We start from the raw sequence: 18,560 nt of genomic DNA, 5'->3' as shown, positions 1-18,560 counted from the left end.
CTGAGTGGACACCAGATGTGTGCAGGGCAGTGGGGTGGGTGGGAGTCCAGGACACAGAACCTGAGGCTGAGGTCCTGTGAGCCTTCCCGCAAAACCTTCCTGTCGTTCGGACTAACCCTTGTGATTTCAAGGAAAGACTGGTGCAGACTGCATCTAGGTTCTTAATGAGGATCACCTTCCTCAAGCTATTCCTTTATCCCTGATGCTTTTTGGAGGAGACTATCTAGTACGTTCTCAGTGGGCCCTTAAAATGCCACAGAGCTATGTGTCATGAGCAAAGTTAAATATTATGAAATTGGGAGGCCAGATGCTGAGAGAGCTTTTTTTGCACGTCCTGGAGAGGGGCGCCGGGAGGAAGAGGGATGCTCAGTGTTGTATGGACTGCCTTGATTTCCAGATGGAGGTCCTTTTGTATGGGGTGTCAGTGCAGCAGAGGGTGGTTGCCAGACTCCTCTTCCTGGAGTCCCGTCTGCCAGTGTGGTGGATCAGCTCGCTCACTGACAGCTCTGTAAGGGGAAGGCATCAGAGCCAAGTGTGGCCCCTACCACAGGCCGCTCTGCGTGAGCCCTAACTCAGCTCTGCTCATTTACAGTGTTTTCCGTTTCCAGGGGAGGCCAGTGCCTCCACCATGTGGGATAACAACGCCTGGGCGTTCTTCTATGACAATAGCACTGATGGCGAGCCACCGTTTCTGACCCAGGACTTCATCCACGCCTTCCAGCCAGACGCAAAACTGATTGTCATGCTCAGGGACCCTGTGGAAAGGTGAGTGGTTTAGACTTTTGTTTTGGGCAGGGGGAGAAAAGGCGGTTTTGAAGAACAGTCTTCGCATCACAAGCAAGATTTTGCCTTTTAAATAAACAAGCTTAACTTGCAATGTTACTGCTATTTCTTATGTAAATGTTATCGTTGGGGCAATCTTCACTGTGTCTAAACAAATTGTGGATTGTTTTCTTTGCCATTCTGACCCTGTGGGCCTTCAGCCTCTGACCAGTTTGACCTGGGGACATGGGACTGCTCTTTGGGGTCTGTCAGGGCACAAGAGACCCCCCTGGAATTAGGGGTGTTGAGTTTCTCCGCGGGGTTTAACTCCTAGAATTCTTTGTCTCCTGACTTGATTGATGCTTTTATATTGTGAATTCTAAATGTGCAGGCTCCAGCTTTCCCTGAGAGACCAAAAGGAAGAAAAATGACGGACACAGCCGCTTTGTCGTAAAGAGCAGGGGTGTTGCCCAGCATGGATGGGGCAGAGCTAGCGTGATATTGAACAGTGTGGGGGTGGCTGGGCCAGCGCTGGGCGATGCTTACACCATTGATGGTGTCTGTGTGGGTGACAGAATCTCAGAGCTGCCAGGATCTTAAAGTCATTTAGTCCAGTGGGCCCCCCTGACCAGTACCACCACATCAGAGATACGAGGCCTCCAGTCTGGTCCAGGACCCTTGGGTGGGAGTTTCCCACTCAGGTTGGCCAGTCCAGCTCAGGACAGCTCTTTGAGAGCATTCTTCCTGTTTTGAGACCAAGTCTGTCCTTTGGGACCGTCCACGCTTTGCACCTGTTTCTTCCCCATGGAGCTCCGCAGACCAAGTCTATCCCTTCTGAAATGGGAGAGCCTACTAGATATTGAAGGCAGCAGCCACGGCCTTCTGTGTCTTATTTTCCTCTGGGCTAACTGCCTCTTGTTATGGGTTGAATTAAGACCCCCAAAAAGATATGTTGAAGTTCTAATACCCCCGCCCTACATGTGAATGTGACCTTGTTTGGAAATAGGGTCTTTGCAGATGGACTCAGGTTAAGATGAGGTCATATTGGAGTAGGGTGGGCCCTAATCCAATGGCTGGTGTCCTTATGAGAAGAGGAAGTTTGGACACAGAGACACGCAGACACAGGGAGAACACCATGTGCTGATGGAGGCAGAGGCTGGAGTGATGCTGCCAAAAACCAGGCAACAACGCCTGGGATGGCCAGCGACCGCCAGCGGCTGGGAGAGGCAGGGGACAGGTCCTCCCTCAGGACCCCCAGTGGGAACCGACCCTGATGACACCTGGATTCAGGTGTCTAGCTCTCAGAACTGCGAGAGAGTAAATTCCGGTTGTCATATGCCCCCAGTTTGTGGTGATTCGTTACAGCAGCCCTAGGACCCTCATACACCCCGATTTCTTCCTGGGCTGGCGTGCATTCCTGGCCCCCTTGCCAGTGATAACAATAAGACATGGTTATTGTGGAAATTTTGGAAAATACATTAGAAAACTTTTTAAAGAATACCTATAATTTCCACCCAGATAACTATTATTTATATTTTGGTGTATTTTCTTCCAGACTGGTTATCTATGCAGATAAGTGTAGTGCGCGCGCACGCGCGCGTACACAGCCGTGTGAGTACATCTTGCTTCTTACACTTTGCATTGTGCCCCCAGAAGGACATGCCTTATAGTCCTGCCCAGAATGTGTCTCCACGTCCCTCTTGGAGGTTCTCAGAATGGCCCCTGCTGCTCTAACTGTGACCTGGTTGGAGGAGGACTGGATGCTCCTCGCTGCCTCTCCACCCCTGGCAGCACCATCTGGCATGTCTATATGCCTCAGATCGTTTTATTCTGCCCTTTGTACATCCTCCGTGCTCAGGGGTCTGTCCACTCAGGTGCTGGGAAGCCCCTGACCTCGGAGCAGCTCGCCATGTCCTACCTGCTCCTTCCTACCCTTCGGAGGCAGGAACTTGGCCCTCCTGCTCATGGAGTGGGCTGGTCCCCTGCGTTCGAGAACAGTTGACACAAATCAGTGGTTCTCTTGTGTAGACATGATTACATAACCGCTAGCCTTGAAAGGAAAGGCCTGGTGACTAAATGACCCCTTGCCGCCCACTCAGGTGTTTTCACAGCTGCTCTGCCTCCCTCCCCTGGCTTCCCCCAGCTGCAGTTCACAGAGTCGGAACTCTCTCAGGGGTGTGCTTTCTGCTCACTGTCTGTCTTCCTGTCGCATCGCCCTAGTTCCTCATTCTGAGGAAAGTCACATGCACCTCAACTTCAGAGGGCCAAGAGTGTCAAAACTGCTGCCTTTTGTCACCCTGGGCACAGAGAGCCGGGGACAGTCTGTATCTGGCTCCCTGTGTGCCAGCCTTGTTCTAGGCCGTGGGGGAGCAGGAGCTCATGGTTGGTCCGGGCGACAGGCATGGCTGTGGTTGTTCTGGTCTGCAGATTCAGCAACAGCGGAGAGGGAGGGTGAGATGTGGCACAGAAGAGGGAGAGGGCTCCTAGTGGGGGCGTCCAGAAAGGCTGTTCTGGAGGAGCTGAGGCTGGGCTGGGTTTTGAAGGATGAGTAAAAGTTGGCCAAGTAAACAAAGAGGGAAGGTAGTCAAGGGGCAGAAGCATTCTGAGCAGGGAGAACGGAGAGCACAAAGGTAAAGACTGTGTGTTCTCTTGTTGGAGAGCAGAGCCAGCTTCCCTGGCTGTGACCCCTTCTCCCTGCAGTTCTGATTTCACCTCTGAGGACGTGAGCTCCAGAAAGGGGAGCCTTTGAACAGGGAGGATCGTCGTGCTGTCCAGGTTCAGACAGCTGAGCCAGAAGAAGGACCTGCCCAACTCACCTCTCAGACTCAGCCCGAAGTGCGCCTTCCTTAAGAAGACCCCCAGGCCACAAGATGGCCAGCCCGAGGAGTCATCATGTTTTCTTTTCGTTTAAGAACAAATACTCTATTTATACTAGGAGCTGAAAGTGAAGGTTTCTTGCCTTCCTGGTCCTCAACTTAACAAAAATGGTTCATGAATTGAAATGTTTATTGAGCCCTGACCACATGTCAGGCACTGTGCTGGGTGCTGAGCATACACACATCAGTGGACAATGAAGGGGACCCGGTGCCTGCCCTCTGGGAGTTGGGACTTCATCAGAGGAGCGAAGCATTGACTCTGTCATGAAGAATATAATGGTGCCGAGGAGGAGAGGGGCAGGTTGCCATGGCCCAGCCTGCATCAGGAAGCTAACCCAGTGGTGGGGTTGCCTACTGCATTAGTCGTCCACAGCTGCATAACAAATCACCCAGAAACTTAGCAGCTTAGAAAAGCACACTAACTATCTCACAGTTTCTGTGCGTCAGAACCTGGCACAGCTGTACTGGGTCCTCTGCTTCAGGGTCTCTTCCAAGGCTGCAGTCAAGGTGTCACCAGGGCGGGGCCTCATCTGAAAGCTTGACTGGGGAAGGATCTGTGTCCAAGCTCAGGTGGTCATTGGCAGAATTCAGTTCCTCAAGGGCTGTTGGAAGGAGGGCCTCTGTTTGCTGCGGGCCATTGGCTAGAGGCCGTCCTCAGTACCTGACCGCTGGGCCTCACCAACATGGCTGCTTGTTTCATCAAAACCAGCAAAGGAGAGAGTCTGCTACTGAGTCGGAAGTCTCGATCTTTTGTAATCTGATCATGAAAGTGACAGCCCGTCACCTTTGCCATATTTTATCGGTTAGAAGCAAGTCACAAGGCTAGGCCACACTCAAGGGGAGGAGATTAGAAGGCGTGAATACCAAGGAGCGGGGATCATGGGGACCATCTTAGAAGTTACCTACCATACCTGCTCTCTGTTCCAGTTGCTAGTGCTCTGGGAAACCGGGGCCTTATAGTCAGAAGAGGAGTAACTGCCTGTGTGGTACCGTGTCTGCTGGCAGAGCCTCCACACGCACAGTGGAGTGTGTTTCTGTGCGTATTTTCTGTGTGGGTTACTGACAGCAGCAGCTGTTTCATCACTTTTTAAACATTTATAAAAATATGTAACAATAGGAATTTCTTCTTTTTTGAAACCCGTGACTCATGGCCTATCTGAAGTGGCTGGCTCGTTCCCCATCCCAGCAGAAAGAATGATAAATATTGGGTGTTTAGGTCACTGTTGAAGAAACAAACACTCAGAGCACAACTGGATCCTGGGCCATTAGCCCACTTTAGTCATTCCGTGACCTTGCACTTCTGCAAGTGGGAGAGTCCCTGGGTTGCTTGCTGCCAATGGGATTCCACTGAAGCATTCTTTTCCTTCTGCAAATTGGCTTGGAGAGGAGCAGGGAGAAACTTTTGTTTCTAGTTTTAGATTCATATTTAGCCTTTATTTCTGTAATTGATCAAAAGTAGAGATTTGAAAATGCTGGAGTTGTAAGCAAAACCAAATCCATCACTAGAAAGATGTGAAGATGTCCATTTATTTTTCTGGAGAAGAGAGGAACAGCGGAAAGTGGATGGGAGGGTTCTTGCGGCCAAAAGGGCCAGCCAAGAATTCTTGTTGCCAGTTTCTCTACGTAAGAGATAATGACAATTTAAAACTCAAGTGAAGCATTCCTAGGCTGAATTGCCCCAGTTAATTAAAAAGAATCCACCAATTGCAAGCAGAATTTTTCTTCATTTAATTAGATTTTTAAGTGGAAAAGACTGTTCTTTTCAATGTGTCTCACATTAGCCTCCTGCCTCCTCATTTGTGAGATGGTTGATGGAGTTTGGCTCTTAATTCAGAGGCAGTTATGTCCCCCATGAATGTGAAAAATGGCTGGAAGGTGCTGACCCCTCCATCAGGGGCCATTTGGAGAGGGGTCATGCACCATCTGTTAAGGATTTTATCCTCTCTGAATTTTGGTTTTAATTCTGCACGTAGACTTAATGCAATGTGCAGAAACTACCACCACAGGAGTGATTGGTTTTCACGTTTATGATGATGAGTCAAAAGGGAAGGAGAACTCAGCTCAGTTAAGAGTGAGAATTTGATTTTGACCCAAACACCTTGAGCCTGGGAACCTGAGGAATTTTCTTCATCTGCTTGTATAAACTGATTTAACAACCCAGTGGACTGGTTAAATAATTGATCTATTTATGACAATAAACCAGGAATGGCAGGAACGAAGCTCTTAATGAAATGTGTCTATATGTATGCAGTTGGTCATTCCAACAGAGAGTTATCAGCGGGGCCAACCCTTTGGACAGGAGTCCGGTTTCCTGGATTTCACTCCATCTGTAGAGTGGGTGGTGGGCTGTATGGGTGGTGAGCAGTGAACCAGGAAGGTGGTGATAGAGACACAGCCTTGGGGGACCAGACGGTATGCATTTGAACCCCAGCTCTGCCAGTCACTTGCTGTGTGACCTTGGGCAAGTTACTTAACTTCTCTGCCTCATGTCCTCATCAGTGAAATGGAGGAAAATAGTCCTACCTTGGGGTTGTGAGAATTAAATGACTAAATATGTAACGTACTTCAACGGTGCTGGACAGATGGAAAATGTTATGTAATTGTTAGCCATTATTATTAGGTTGCAGTAGTAGCAAATAATAATGGTAACCAAACTGAGCACTCATTTGCTCACTCACTAAATATTTATTGAGCACCATTGATGTGCCAGATGCGGTACAGACATTGGAGAGTAAAATCCTTCCCATCTGCCCTCCTGGAGTCGAGGGGGTGGGGACAGCCCTCAGTTAAGTGACCTAGCATTAACCAAGCACATACTCAGCCTGGCTCTGTGCTAAGCCCTTTCCAGGCCTTGCTTCCTTTGAGCTTTGTGAGCAGGTGAGACGGTGTGGAGATGGGTTCATAGGTGAGGCGTGTGGGCTTGGTGGGGTTACGTCACCTTCCGCAGTCACCTGGTTTGTAAGTGGCCAGACTGGGATTCGATCCCATGTCAGTCTGACTGAGGAGCCAAGCTTCCACCTCGTCATAGGTCAGTTATCGAGATGCAGACTCTGAGACGGTGGGTTGTGGGCAGGATTTATAGGGAGTGCCCTGGGACAGCCCTGTGAGGGGCATGGGCAGGGCAGCAGAGGGAGGGCTTGGGCTGTGATGCAGTCACAACAGAGGTCTCAGCTGACTCCACAGGGGGCTCTGGAGCTGGGACAGCCCTTCAGTGAGGCGTCTCCCACCCCCCAGCCATTGGCTGTGGTCTCTCCTGGGGAGGCTTAACTTGGGTGGGGAGGTCTTTTCAGCCGAAGGGAGTTTCCGGGAGAGACTAGTCTGTGAGCCATCAGCAGGATGACTCCCCACTTTTGCAAGCTGTAAGTATTAGCGACCCCAGTCTTTGTGGGGTCCTCTAGGTCTGAACTCAGCTCATCACTTATCTCCACATCAGCAAGAGAAAGATGCCGACCCCGCCCAGAGCAGGGAGCTGAGGCGGCCTGATGCTTTTGGATTGCTGCAGACCTCCTACCTGAGACGAGCGTGTCTTGCTACTCAGCCTGCCCTGGCACCTTCTCCAAACAGGCCGACCTCTCAAGGCCACTCGCAGCACCGATTTGGTGCCATAGGCATGTTCTCGGGTAGAGGAGGAGAGCTGGCACTCCAGTGTCGTGCAGTGTTTTCTCTGTGAGAGATTTGCATGAGCATTAGAAGCAGGCTGTTCCTCAGCACGGATGCATTAATTATTAATATAAACTATCTCAAAGGGAAGTTAGGAGAACTCCCCTCTGGGCAAGAGATGGAGTGGGGAGAAAGGCCGTTGGAGTATAAAGGCCATGACAACAGCCACAAGTCGATTTCGCATCCACCCTCCATCCCTCCAGTTCCCACTCTTCCTTTTCTCTCTTGAAGACTCTGGAGGATTAAGAATTACAAGCAGTAGCCCTGAGGAAGACTGTAGTGGAATGTCTCAAAGCTGCCTATTAATTTCCTGGTGAATTCAGGCATTTTACTGCTCAGAAGCTGCCTGTCTAGGTGTCATTGACACACCTTTTTATGGGCCCTAAAGGTGGCATGGAGTCCCTTTCATGGGGCTGAACTGTGAGCCACCCAAGGGCAAGGGTTTGGCCTCAGACCTTCCAGCAGGAGGAGAGCTGGCCGTGCCCAGGCCGGGACAGCTCGGGCCTTGTGAGGGGTTCTGTGAAGGCCGTTCGGTAGTAACCACCTGGTGAGGGACACATCTTGTTATTGGTGGGAGGAAACCGTCATGCTGAAAATTCCCAAGTGTTTCACAGTTTATTTTTTTGGGACATGTTTACAAAGCCATTGGCAGTCCTGCGTATTCCCACATGGATTGTTTGCAAAGGGCGGTTCTGTGTGGCAAGGCTCTCTGGGGAGAAGAGCCCGTTGTTTCTCAGTCTGCAGACATCGTAAGGGGGCCTGTGGGTCGCCGGGCCCAGATCGGGAGGACACTCAGAGTGGACTGGGGGCCGCCAGGTGGAGTTCAGGAGCCTCTCCCAACAAGGGTGCTAGGCTGGTGAGTGAGGTCGGTGAGTTGAAAGGAGGGGGCAGCACATGTCACCTTGCGGCCAGCTGTGGTGGGCAGTGGCCATCGCTCTGCAGGGAGGTCCCGCACACTGGGACCTAGGCCTGGCTTTGCTGCTGCCTTAACCAGGGTAGCCTACTGATCCTCTGTGCGCCTTCCTTATCTCACCTGTAGGGACATCTGCTAGCCGGATCACTGGGGAATCGTGAGAAAGTGCTTTGTAGACCGTACTGGGCTCGTAGATAAGAGGGATCTTTGGCATTGCCTCTGAGGGTTCTACCTTCGTTCCATGAACATTTACCAAGATCCATGATCGGATGTTCTGGAAGAAACAAAGGTGGACCCAGAACCCCGCCCGTGCTCAAGGGGAAGAGAAGACCCCACCCCAATGGCCCCAGCAAACGGAAGCTTTGCATCCAGTGGACATTTTTAGGCCCAAACCTGGATGTTCCCATCTGGCAGAAGATGAGCCTCATCAGTGTCACCCAGGTGTACAGCCTAAGGTGACTTTAGACGCTTCTTCCACACGAGGTGGCCTGGCCTGGCCTACTTCGTTGCTCTCCGTGATGAAATATTCATTTCGTGATTCAGGCAGACAAAGGGCCTCCTTCCCAGCTGTGTTAAATGGGCTTTGTTTCTTTGTAGGAAATATGTGTATAATCGTTATCAATGGCACCGTAATCAGAGGATGGGAAGTTGTTGATCAGCAATTCGAATCTGGGTGCCGGCAGATGGAGAGTAACGAGGGGCTCTCTGGCTTCCGTATCTGTATTCACACATATTATGACCCTGCAGATGGCTGCAGAACCTTGTGCTGTCGTGGGAGGGGGTGACTTGGAAGACGTGAATGTGCCCACCTCCTGGGGTCTCCTGATTGAGGAAATGTGACTGTTCACATGTGTGTCATTGAGAAGCCAGCTGGCGGGTGCTCTAGGACCACAGGGAAATCGGGGCCGCGCTGCCTGGGTGAGCAGCCCGGGAGTGTGGTCAGCTGCTCCCAGCCATCCCCTCGCTCTTGCATCTGCCCTGGCTCTCTTCTCAGAGCGCGGCTCTCTGAGATGTCCGACGCATGCAGCAGTAACTGGGAGAGATGGCACAGCTCACGGCTTCCCAGACTGCGTTGACTGGGTTGAACCTGACCCTGAAGCTTGTGCTCTCGTGTGCCTTTTGGGCTCGGGGCTCTTAGTGACTTCTGACGTGCGCCCCTCTGGGAACTGACGGGTCAAAACCAACAGTCACTTTTGCGTTGATGAAGTGTCCTGGAATTAGATAGTGGTGGTGGTTGCTCAGCTTTGTGCATACTAAAACCTACTGAATTGTTCGCTTTAAAAGAGTGCATTTTATGGTATATGGATTACATCTCAATTTAAAAACAGGGTGAACAAAAACATCACAAAGGAGGAGAAAATAGTTACAGGGAGTGGTCTCACCGAACTAGTGACGTTTGAGCTAGAGTTTGTAGACGCTCCATGTAGAAGGACGGCCAGTAAACAAGCAAATCCTCATTTAAGAACTAAAACTCTTAAAATCGAATGAGCTATCACAAGAACCAATGAATATTAGCGTATCCAAGCAACAGAGGATCACGCAGCGAGTACTGGCATTACGACAAATACCTGGACACTTGTTGGTGTGGCTGTAGTTTTCTAGATGCCCAACGCCATGCTCCATGGACACGTTTGCGTTTCCTGATTGTGACAATGAAGTTCCTCCTGTTTATCCTGAATGTTTGTTTACTGTGCTATTACACGTCTTAATTGCTTTTCAGTCTCCTGTGACTTATTAAGTAGTTCTGTGATGGAATTGACTTTTGCTTCCAAATCACTCTACACCTAAAACAATAAAAACTTCAAAACAAACAAAACCCAAAAACCGTCAACTCAGATGGCTCACACTCTGTTCTAGTCAGACGTTGGTTTGCCTCCATCCCTAAACTCTGAGGTCAGGGGCCATGTCCTGCTGGGTCAGTGGGCTTTGGGGTCAGGCTGACCTGAGTGTGTTTGGGCCCCAGCCCTGAAGCCTCCTGGGCCTCAAGACCTTGAGAAGCTCTGTAAGGCAGAGTGACGACAATCAGCGTGTATCTCGTAGGTTGGCTGTGAGCACGGAAGGAGGATATTCACACAGTCCCTAGCACAGGGCCTGGGGAGAGGCAGCCCTCTGTGACCATGAGTGGTCTTGTCAGGGAGGGACCCCAAGAGGATTCCAGGAGCTGGGCGCCTACCGCACTCACTCGAGCCTGGCCTGAAGGAGGGGCCCACGGGGTCATGGTCACCCCTGTTTCCATGGTGATCAGTGCACCCACCTCTGCTCACGTAGGCTCAGAGCGTGCCTCATCAATGTCACTGAATGAAGTCAGCGGTGGCCCTGGGTTAGCCGTCCGGATTTACATGGTGGGGCCTTGAAGCTCACTGATGGCCACTCCTCTGTCCCCGTGGGGAGAGGCGTGGTCCCAGAGGCACCAGGTTGAGGGAGCCCCCGCAACGCACACATCCATCCCGCTCCCACTCCCAGCAGTGCTGGGGTCTTGGTACCCCTGCACCTCACAGGAGAGGAGCCAAGGAGCCCTTCCGTGAGGCAGGCCCACTGTCACAGGGCCGCCCCAGCAGCTTCTAAAAGAAGCACAGCACAGAAGGCCCAAAATGTATTTGGACTTATATTTGGAAATGCTGTTGGAAACAGTCCTGGCCAAATGTAACACCCATCTGTTCGGGATGGTTTACAATAATGACATGAGGTGGTTCTGCAGGAGGGGGCCTGGCCGCTTCAAAACTCCGGGATGGCTGGGTGTCAGGGTCAGCTGGCCCTCACCTAGCCTGGGAGTCCTCATCCCTTCCAGCCTTGGCCGCTCCTGTTGCTGGTGCCACTCACAGCATGCTGGACTGCCCCAGCCAGAGACATTTCCCCTTGTTTCAAACCAGTCTTTCTTTCTGAACCTTCTCCCCACTGATCAGTCCTTCAGGAGTATGGGACAGGTCTTCTCCTGGTTCTGGACAGCCTTTTAGCCATTGAAGCCGGTGTCCTTCCAGCTGAGTCTTGCTTCTTCAGATGGAACAGCTCCTTCTCACTCATCGTTTAGCTCCCAATACCAAAGGCAAGCATACTTTTGGGCCTTGACCTGCCAGGTTGGAGCAGAGCAACATCCTCCCACATTCTCAATGCCATACCTCTATTAATGCATCCTGAGGTTGCATCATTGTCCCTGCAGTTCTGTGATGATTCACTATGGGCTTATGTCAACTGAACCTCTATGTATTTTCCATGTTGGTGTCTCCCCCCTATGTCTTCCTTGTACAGTTGATTTTATTTTTTTATGTATTTATTTTTTTTGTGAGGAAGATCAGCTGTTAGCTAACATCTGATGCCAATCCTCCTCTTTTTGCTGAGGAAGACTGGCCCTGGACTAACATCCGTGCCCATCTTCCTCTGCTTTATATGGGACGCTGCCACAGCGTGCCTCGAGAAGCAGTGCGTCGGTGCGTGCCCGGGATCGGAACCGGCGAACCCCGGGCCGCCGCAGCGGAGTGTGCTCACTTAACCGCTTGTGCCACCGGGCTGGCCCCGTACGGTTGACTTTAAAGGCTAAGATGTGGACGTTTAGGTGTCTCTCTGTGCTCTTCAGCTGGTTACCCGAGTGTGCCTGCTCCAGCTTTTTGAGATCCGTTTGAATACTTATTCTTCATACATTTGCTTTCCTTCTCAACCTTTTCTGAATGGTTTAACTCATCCACGTGGCTCCAGTCATCCAAGGTCCTTCGCTGATTCTTTTCCCTGGAGAGTAGTTGTGGGGGAAGCATAGCGTCGGGTATGAAGACGTTCTTGTGAAGCACTAGCCTAATTCTTCTGGGGACCCGAACAGTTCCCCCGGCAGCAGGAGTCCTGTTTGCTTCCTTCTTGTTTCCCCCTGGGCGAGCTGTCCACATGGCCGTCATCCTCCTGCACGCTCAGGTCACTCTTCCAGAGTCTCAGGCCGGGGAGAAATAACTCCTCAGTCTTCCTGGGAATTGGGGTTTAGAATCTGTGGTAGGTTCCTAGGGCTGTAGTAACAAATTACCACATACTTGATGCCTACAAACAACAGAAATTTATTCTCTCACAGTTCAGGCGGCCAGAAGTCCAAAATCAAGGTGTCAGCAAGGTCAGTTCCTTCCGATGGCTCTGAGGGAGAATCTGTTCCGTGCGTCTCTCCTGGCTCCCGGTGGCTCCTGCGACCCTTGGTGTCCCTTGGTCTGTAGACATCCCTCCAGTCTCTGCCTCTGTCTGCACGTGGCCTTCTCCCGTGTCCCCTCCTCTTCTTATGAGGACAGCAGTCATTGGATTCACCCCAAATCCAGGATGATCTCATCTGAAGATCTTCAACATAATTGCATCTGCAAAGACCCTATTTCCAGATGAGACCTGATTCACGGGCACCAGGCGGAGGTCAGGACATATCTTTCGGGGAAGGTACAGCATCCACCTGGGAGGGGGTGACCATTCTTATGATGCATGAAGTCTCTGCTCAGGTGTTTGCCGACAGAGCAGGGTGTGAAGGACTTGTTGTCACAGACCCCTCTCCCAGCATGCATGTGGACTCGAGGGAAGCCCGAAGCCCACTGCCCATTCTGTGGCAGGTCCAGGGTCCCTGGGGGGGACTGAGGGGCTGAGGACACTTCCCCTCACCCTGCTGAGGAAGTGGGCCTGGCCTGGCTCTAAAAGGTTGTGACCTGAGTCAGAAGGTGGGGTCCTCAGTTGATTTCATTGCACCACAAACAGATGAAAATCAATATTCTCACCTGAGCGGGGCTGGGCTGGCTGGGCCACTGGACACGTCCCAGTTTTTCCCCAGGATTACTTCTTGATCTCTAAAGAATTGTGTGGAATCAGCACAAACTTCACGAAGTTTGTATTTAAAACTGAGGCAGGTTTAGGGGCTCTTGTTTGTTTATGAGCCAAATGTCTACAAGAGATGTTATTACCACAAAATGAGCTCTCGGTATGGAAAGCTTGAGCCGATGGTTGGGTTTATAGGCAGTGATTTATGTGATGGAATTCCAGTTCCACCAAAGAATTTGGATAGTTCTGTGGGAGTCCTTGGTAAGAACTCTGGACTTGGACTTCCTGTTAAATACCGGTTTTGATGACGGTTTCAGAGGCATCGGTGACTTCTCGTGGACATGGCTTCTTGGGCAGAGCCATAGTACAGACAGGACTGGTAGGAAATGTGTGAGCCAGAGGGGCACCCCGTCAGACCCATTGCCACGTGGTCCCCTTGACACACACGGCTCAACTGCACGTTGAGGTCCTTGCAGATCTAATTTGGGCATTTATCAATCAGCTTTTTAGGTTGTACTAACTGACTGACCCTGTGATGACAGGTGCTGGGTTTCGGTTTTGATGGATGTTCTACTTTCCAAGAAAATAGCACGGCTGGTGTTGGGGGACATCAGTAGTAGGTGGATGTAGTGTCGTCCCAGGTCCTGTACTCAGGTGAGCCTGGACCTGAGGGAGAATCGACTCCCCAGTCACAGAGCATCTTTAATGACTAGTTTCGGAGCAAGTCCTTTTGGGGAGTTTGGCTGACCAGGCCGAGATGTACAAAACACTACCATCCCAGTGTGTGTTTGGATTCTGGGCCATCTGTGAGCAGATCCCAAACGTCTCAGGTCTTCTCAGAGGTGTCCTCTGTGGACACTGGCGGTAGGTGAATTCCAGAGAGCCATGTTGAAGACACTGTGCCAAGTGCCAGAGGAGGAGAAGATCTGGTCCCTAGGAAGCCATGCTCGTGTTATTTGTGTAAATCTTTGTGTCCTACTACGACCATAATTAGAGGTGAGGGGCTGGAGAAGGAGCATTTGCAGCTGACCAGTGTGACAAGGGCTCTGCGATTTCTGCAGGAGTGCCTGGGGATGGGCAGAACCGCTGGAAGCAATTGGCAGGTCAGATGTAAGTCCCTAGACAGACGGGTACTTCATAAGATTGGCTGAATTGTCTTCACCAGAATGAGTGAAGCCAAGTTAGAGAAGCTAGGGGAACAGAAAGTATGAAGCTGAGAGGAGAAATGTGACGCCAGGGCGCCGGGGTCCAGTCCGCAGCAGCCCTGTTTCCCCTTGGCAGGTGGCGGTTGTGTGTGAGTGGAGTGTGTTGGGCACAGCAGTAGGGGTCCCTGGGGGCGTGCGTTGAAAAGGCACAAGACAGAAACAATGGGTAGATCTTTGAAACCAAAAAAAAAAGGTGCAGACTTATCCTCTCTGTAAGAGGAAAAAAAGATGCAGGAAACTCGCAACTCAGAAGTTCTGTTAAAGAAAAACATTGTGGGTGACGATGGAATAATGTTTATGTTAGGCCACAGTATACTATCTTATACTTTTATGGATGTTCAAAATTCCCCAAAATTAAATCACTATAGAAGTGCCATGATAATAGATATATTATCTGATCCCATCTGATATAGTCTGGTACATCTGTGTTTTAAAAAATATAGAATATGCAGATATGTGCTTGGGGATGCACAGAAAATTTCTGGAAGGATATGTAAGAAACTGATTACAAGGGTCATCTGTGGGGAGTTGTGCTGTAAGTTAGGACCATTGGAGAAATCAGGGGCAGAGACGTTAAATAAAAGATGTGCTTAGTACGTTGTTGTAATGTGTTTTGTTTTACTTTTTGTTTATCTGATATAAGAAAAGAAATATCCCATGGTTAAAAAAAACTATCTGTAATGTTGAAAGTCCAATAAATTATTTGCAGGTTTGTAAAAAAAAAAATGGAAAGAAAAAATTATTCTGACACTTGTTGAAGAACGGGAAGGCAGACTTTATTCAGGACTGTCACAAGAGGTATAGGTCCCACTGTGAGGAGGTCTTGCAGTAGGGGAGAGAGATTGGGGGGTGTCAGTGGATGGAAAATTGCTACGAGGAAATGCCAAGGGTGAGGGGAGATTCTGGCTAAGCCGACATCACAGGATTCTTGCTGAAGGCAGGCTGGGTGGTCAGACATGGGAGTGGGGGATTCTGGCTAAAATTGGGCAATGCACAGACAGACTTTGAAGTCCAAAAGTTGAGGCCTAGTTGGGTTCTGAAGGAGCCTGAGTCAAGTTTGGTCAAGGAGAGACACTGTCAGTTCCCATATGAAAACGTTGCTACACGCATGTGGTGGGGTCCATATGAACAGATCGGTGTGTATCGACAAACGTAGGTCTACAGCTGTCTGCATGTGTGTGTGGCATGTTTTCACACTATGTTAAAAAATAGGTCCTGATTGGGGCCGGCCCCATGGCTTAGCAGTTAAATGTGTGTGCTCCGCTACTGGCAGCCCGGGTTCAGATCCCAGGCACTCACCAACACACTGCTTGTCCAGCCATGCTGAGGTGGCGTCCCCCACACAGCAACTAGAAGGATGTGCAACTATGACATACAACTATCTAGTAGAGCTTTGGGAAGAAAAAGGGAAAAAAAGGAGGAGGATTGGCAATAGATGTTAGCTCAGGGCTGGTCTTCCTCACAAAAAAAAAAAAACAGGTCCTGATTAAGTAAAGAAAAAGCAATAGTATATATTGGGGTACATGAGGAAGCCATTTGGTTTAAAACTAATTTGGCCTGACCTTGTTTTTCCAAAAGGGCCTGACGTGGCCTGTTGAGCATGCATTGTACATCTGCTTTAAACATTTACTATGTCCCAAAGGTGAAAATGATGCCCTCAAAGATAGGGATGTAGCTTCCCCCCATATCAGCATTTCCTTAAGGATAAGCATCTCTTCCTGGGAACTAAGGATTAATTACCAACCTGCTGTGCTCACCTTGTGACCACTTACCTGCTGACCACTGAGCTACTGTGCCAGCTAATCATCTCAAGACAATTGTAAAAGGGACATTCCTATCATATGTGATGTAAGCTCTTTGTTCCAAGACAGTATATAACCGTTGTGGGGTGTATATACACCCCACTTCTTTGGCGCCCTTCCCTCCTTGGGGAAGGAAGTCCCCAGACTATAGTCCTCAAACCTGGCTCATAATAAACTCAGCCCAATTGTGATTTATAGATTGATGATGGATTATTTGCATTGACAGTCCCTACCAATCTAGAAAGATATATTTCATATATATATAATTTTAACGTGGAACATCTGTGGAAAGGGCCAGGAATTTTGTGTGGAATTGTAACATTGCAGGAGCGACAGATGTTCTTGTTATTGTTGCCTCCAATAGAGGAGAGAGGAACTGGAAGGAGCATAAAATGTTCATGGCCTCTCTTTGCTCTTGTACAATTTTTGTAATCTGGTGTTGTTTTGAAGTTCACGGTTAACTGTGAAAACAGCTGTGGCTTGGGGTGGCTAGAAAGAGCCACGAAATAACTACCAGTGGTTTGTCTGGGGCTGGTGTAGACACCTCTGAGTCCAGGAGAGCCTGGGTGGCCCTGTGAAGGGTGCGGGGCGTGAAGGGAAGGAGGGAAGTGGCTCATCTGCGAGGTAATGAAGAGAAATGGCAGTGTTTTAATGAACAAGACTGGATAATATAATTGCATGTTGATTTCCATTGTCACCCAAATGGCATGATTTCACATTCACAGGTGGTAAAAATATCCATTTATTTTATTCACAGGTTGTACTCAGACTATCTCTACTTTGCAAGTTCGAATAAATCTGCAGATGACTTCCATGAAAAAGTGACAGAAGCTCTGCAGCTGTTTGAAAATTGCATGCTCGATTATTCCTTGCGCGCCTGTGTCTACAACAACACCCTCAATAATGCCATGCCTGTGCGTATCCTGGGCACCCGCCCCTCATTGAATGGGCTACTTTGCGGTTATTATGCAAGTGGCATTGTGGATTGGGATCTTAGCATATAAACAAACGTTTTGATGTGCAAATGCCTCTCCCTGTGCCTTTGAGTGGTGGCTAATGCAAAAACAAATATTCATGGATGTAAAAACTGTAAAGGCTGATGGGCCTTTCAGCTGGCACCCTGCTTTCTTCCCTGCTGATCTCCCGTTCCAGTCTCTCTCCTCCCTCTGCAGAGACTGAGGGCGAATTTAGGAAGATTACCATTTCGTGAGGCTCTGAGAACGCACTCGGCAATTAGGATGGGCAGACACGAGGACACCCAACTCGCAAATTGTCTTAAGAGTGGTCTCTGCAATGGTGGATTGCTTTCTTGGTTTTAAAAATTACGCACTGGTGACTCGCAGTGCTTCTTCGACAGGGTCTCAAGGGAAAAATATTTTCCATCGAGCCTTCTCTCCTCTTGTTTGCCTTCGGGAATATAGCTGTACATTTCTTGCCTTTTTTTATGCAGAAGAAGCTGTCGGTGTTGAATTCAGCACTGTTTAGCCGAGGGGTGTGTTTCTACCAGGCAGCGCCCTGGGTCGCCCTCAGCGCCTTTTCAGCAGGTTTGGTGCGGCAAGCTGAGGCTGCCACCTGCCCCCAGTGTGGTTCCCAGGCCTTGCTCTGCTGAGCATGTCTCGTGGTAAGGCAGACAGATCTGCTTGAGGTAGAGGCTTGGAATGCCCCAGGGCTGGTGGGGTTCAAGGTCAAGAGGTTTCGCCCCTCTTGTTCTCAAGGCCGCAGTCTCTGGAAGGCAGGGCTCTGGCTCTGGCTCCAGCAGGATGCCTAGAGGCAGCGGGTGGGATTCTTGGCTGGCCTGCCCGAGTTTGTAGTTTGGTGGGCGAGACGCAGCCAGGGTGCAGAGAACCACAGAGGCCAGCTGCTGGTGTGAAGTGGCAGGAGTGGCCTTCGGAGCCAGGCTGTGTGTGGGTTCAGTTCTCAGCTTGGTCATTAACTAGCTGTGTGACTCAGGACAGTTGTCTAAGCTTCTCTGAGACCCAATTGCCGCATCATAAAACGGGGTGATAATACTGCTTTATCAGGCTGTCCTTCGTGTGTAGGGGAGGAAAAGTTAATTCTTTTCCTCCACCCATCTTAGGTTCATTGGCCGGGGCCCTGTAAATTAGACTGACAAAAGACAGATTACAAGAGAAAAACAAAGTTTATTAACAGGTGCGTTACACAGACACTCGGGGAGCGCTCAGGGGTGAGTAACTCAGAGGGGTGGTTAGCACTCTGGGCTTATGTAGCATCTTAACACGCGAACAGTAAATTTGTGGAGAAGTGACAAGACAAAGCAAGAGGACTTTGAGTTTCTAGGGCGGCAGATTGTGGGAAGGCAAACATACGGGGAACTAACGGAAGAGAAGGGCTGGTTTCAGCAAGGTTTCTCATGTCAGATCCGCTGGTGCTGTCTCCAGGCCGACAAGGGTCTAGAGTTGTCTCCAGTGATTAACTTCTGTCTTCCTGGTAGCGAGGGGAGGGGAGATGCCCTTGCAAATTTATGTCCTGCTTTTAGGCAAATAGAGGGAGGACAGAGAGCTTTTCTCGAATCCATTTTTCTCAGTCTCCTTTAACTCAAAACAATCCTTATGCCAAC

At 49.9% G+C, this 18,560-nt stretch overlaps 1 protein-coding gene across 21 annotated transcripts in view; it reads left to right on the top strand.

The window, feature by feature from the left end:
• Positions 1 to 18,560, top strand: part of CHST15 (carbohydrate sulfotransferase 15) — an 80,061-nt gene that overhangs the window by 50,306 nt on the left and 11,195 nt on the right. For all 21 annotated transcript variants that reach the window (XM_004438888.3, XM_087432784.1, XM_087432786.1 and 18 more), the window contains 2 exons: positions 609 to 765; positions 16,740 to 16,896. In XM_004438888.3, coding sequence (XP_004438945.2) covers positions 609 to 765; positions 16,740 to 16,896 — 314 coding nt within the window. The remainder of the gene's footprint in view (positions 1 to 608; positions 766 to 16,739; positions 16,897 to 18,560) is intronic.

This window comes from Ceratotherium simum, chromosome 6, assembly GCF_057802395.1.
Source record: "Ceratotherium simum simum isolate JZ-2026a chromosome 6, ASM5780239v1, whole genome shotgun sequence".
Taxonomy (NCBI): domain Eukaryota; kingdom Metazoa; phylum Chordata; class Mammalia; order Perissodactyla; family Rhinocerotidae; genus Ceratotherium; species Ceratotherium simum.
This window is presented reverse-complemented; position numbering and strand designations above follow the sequence as displayed.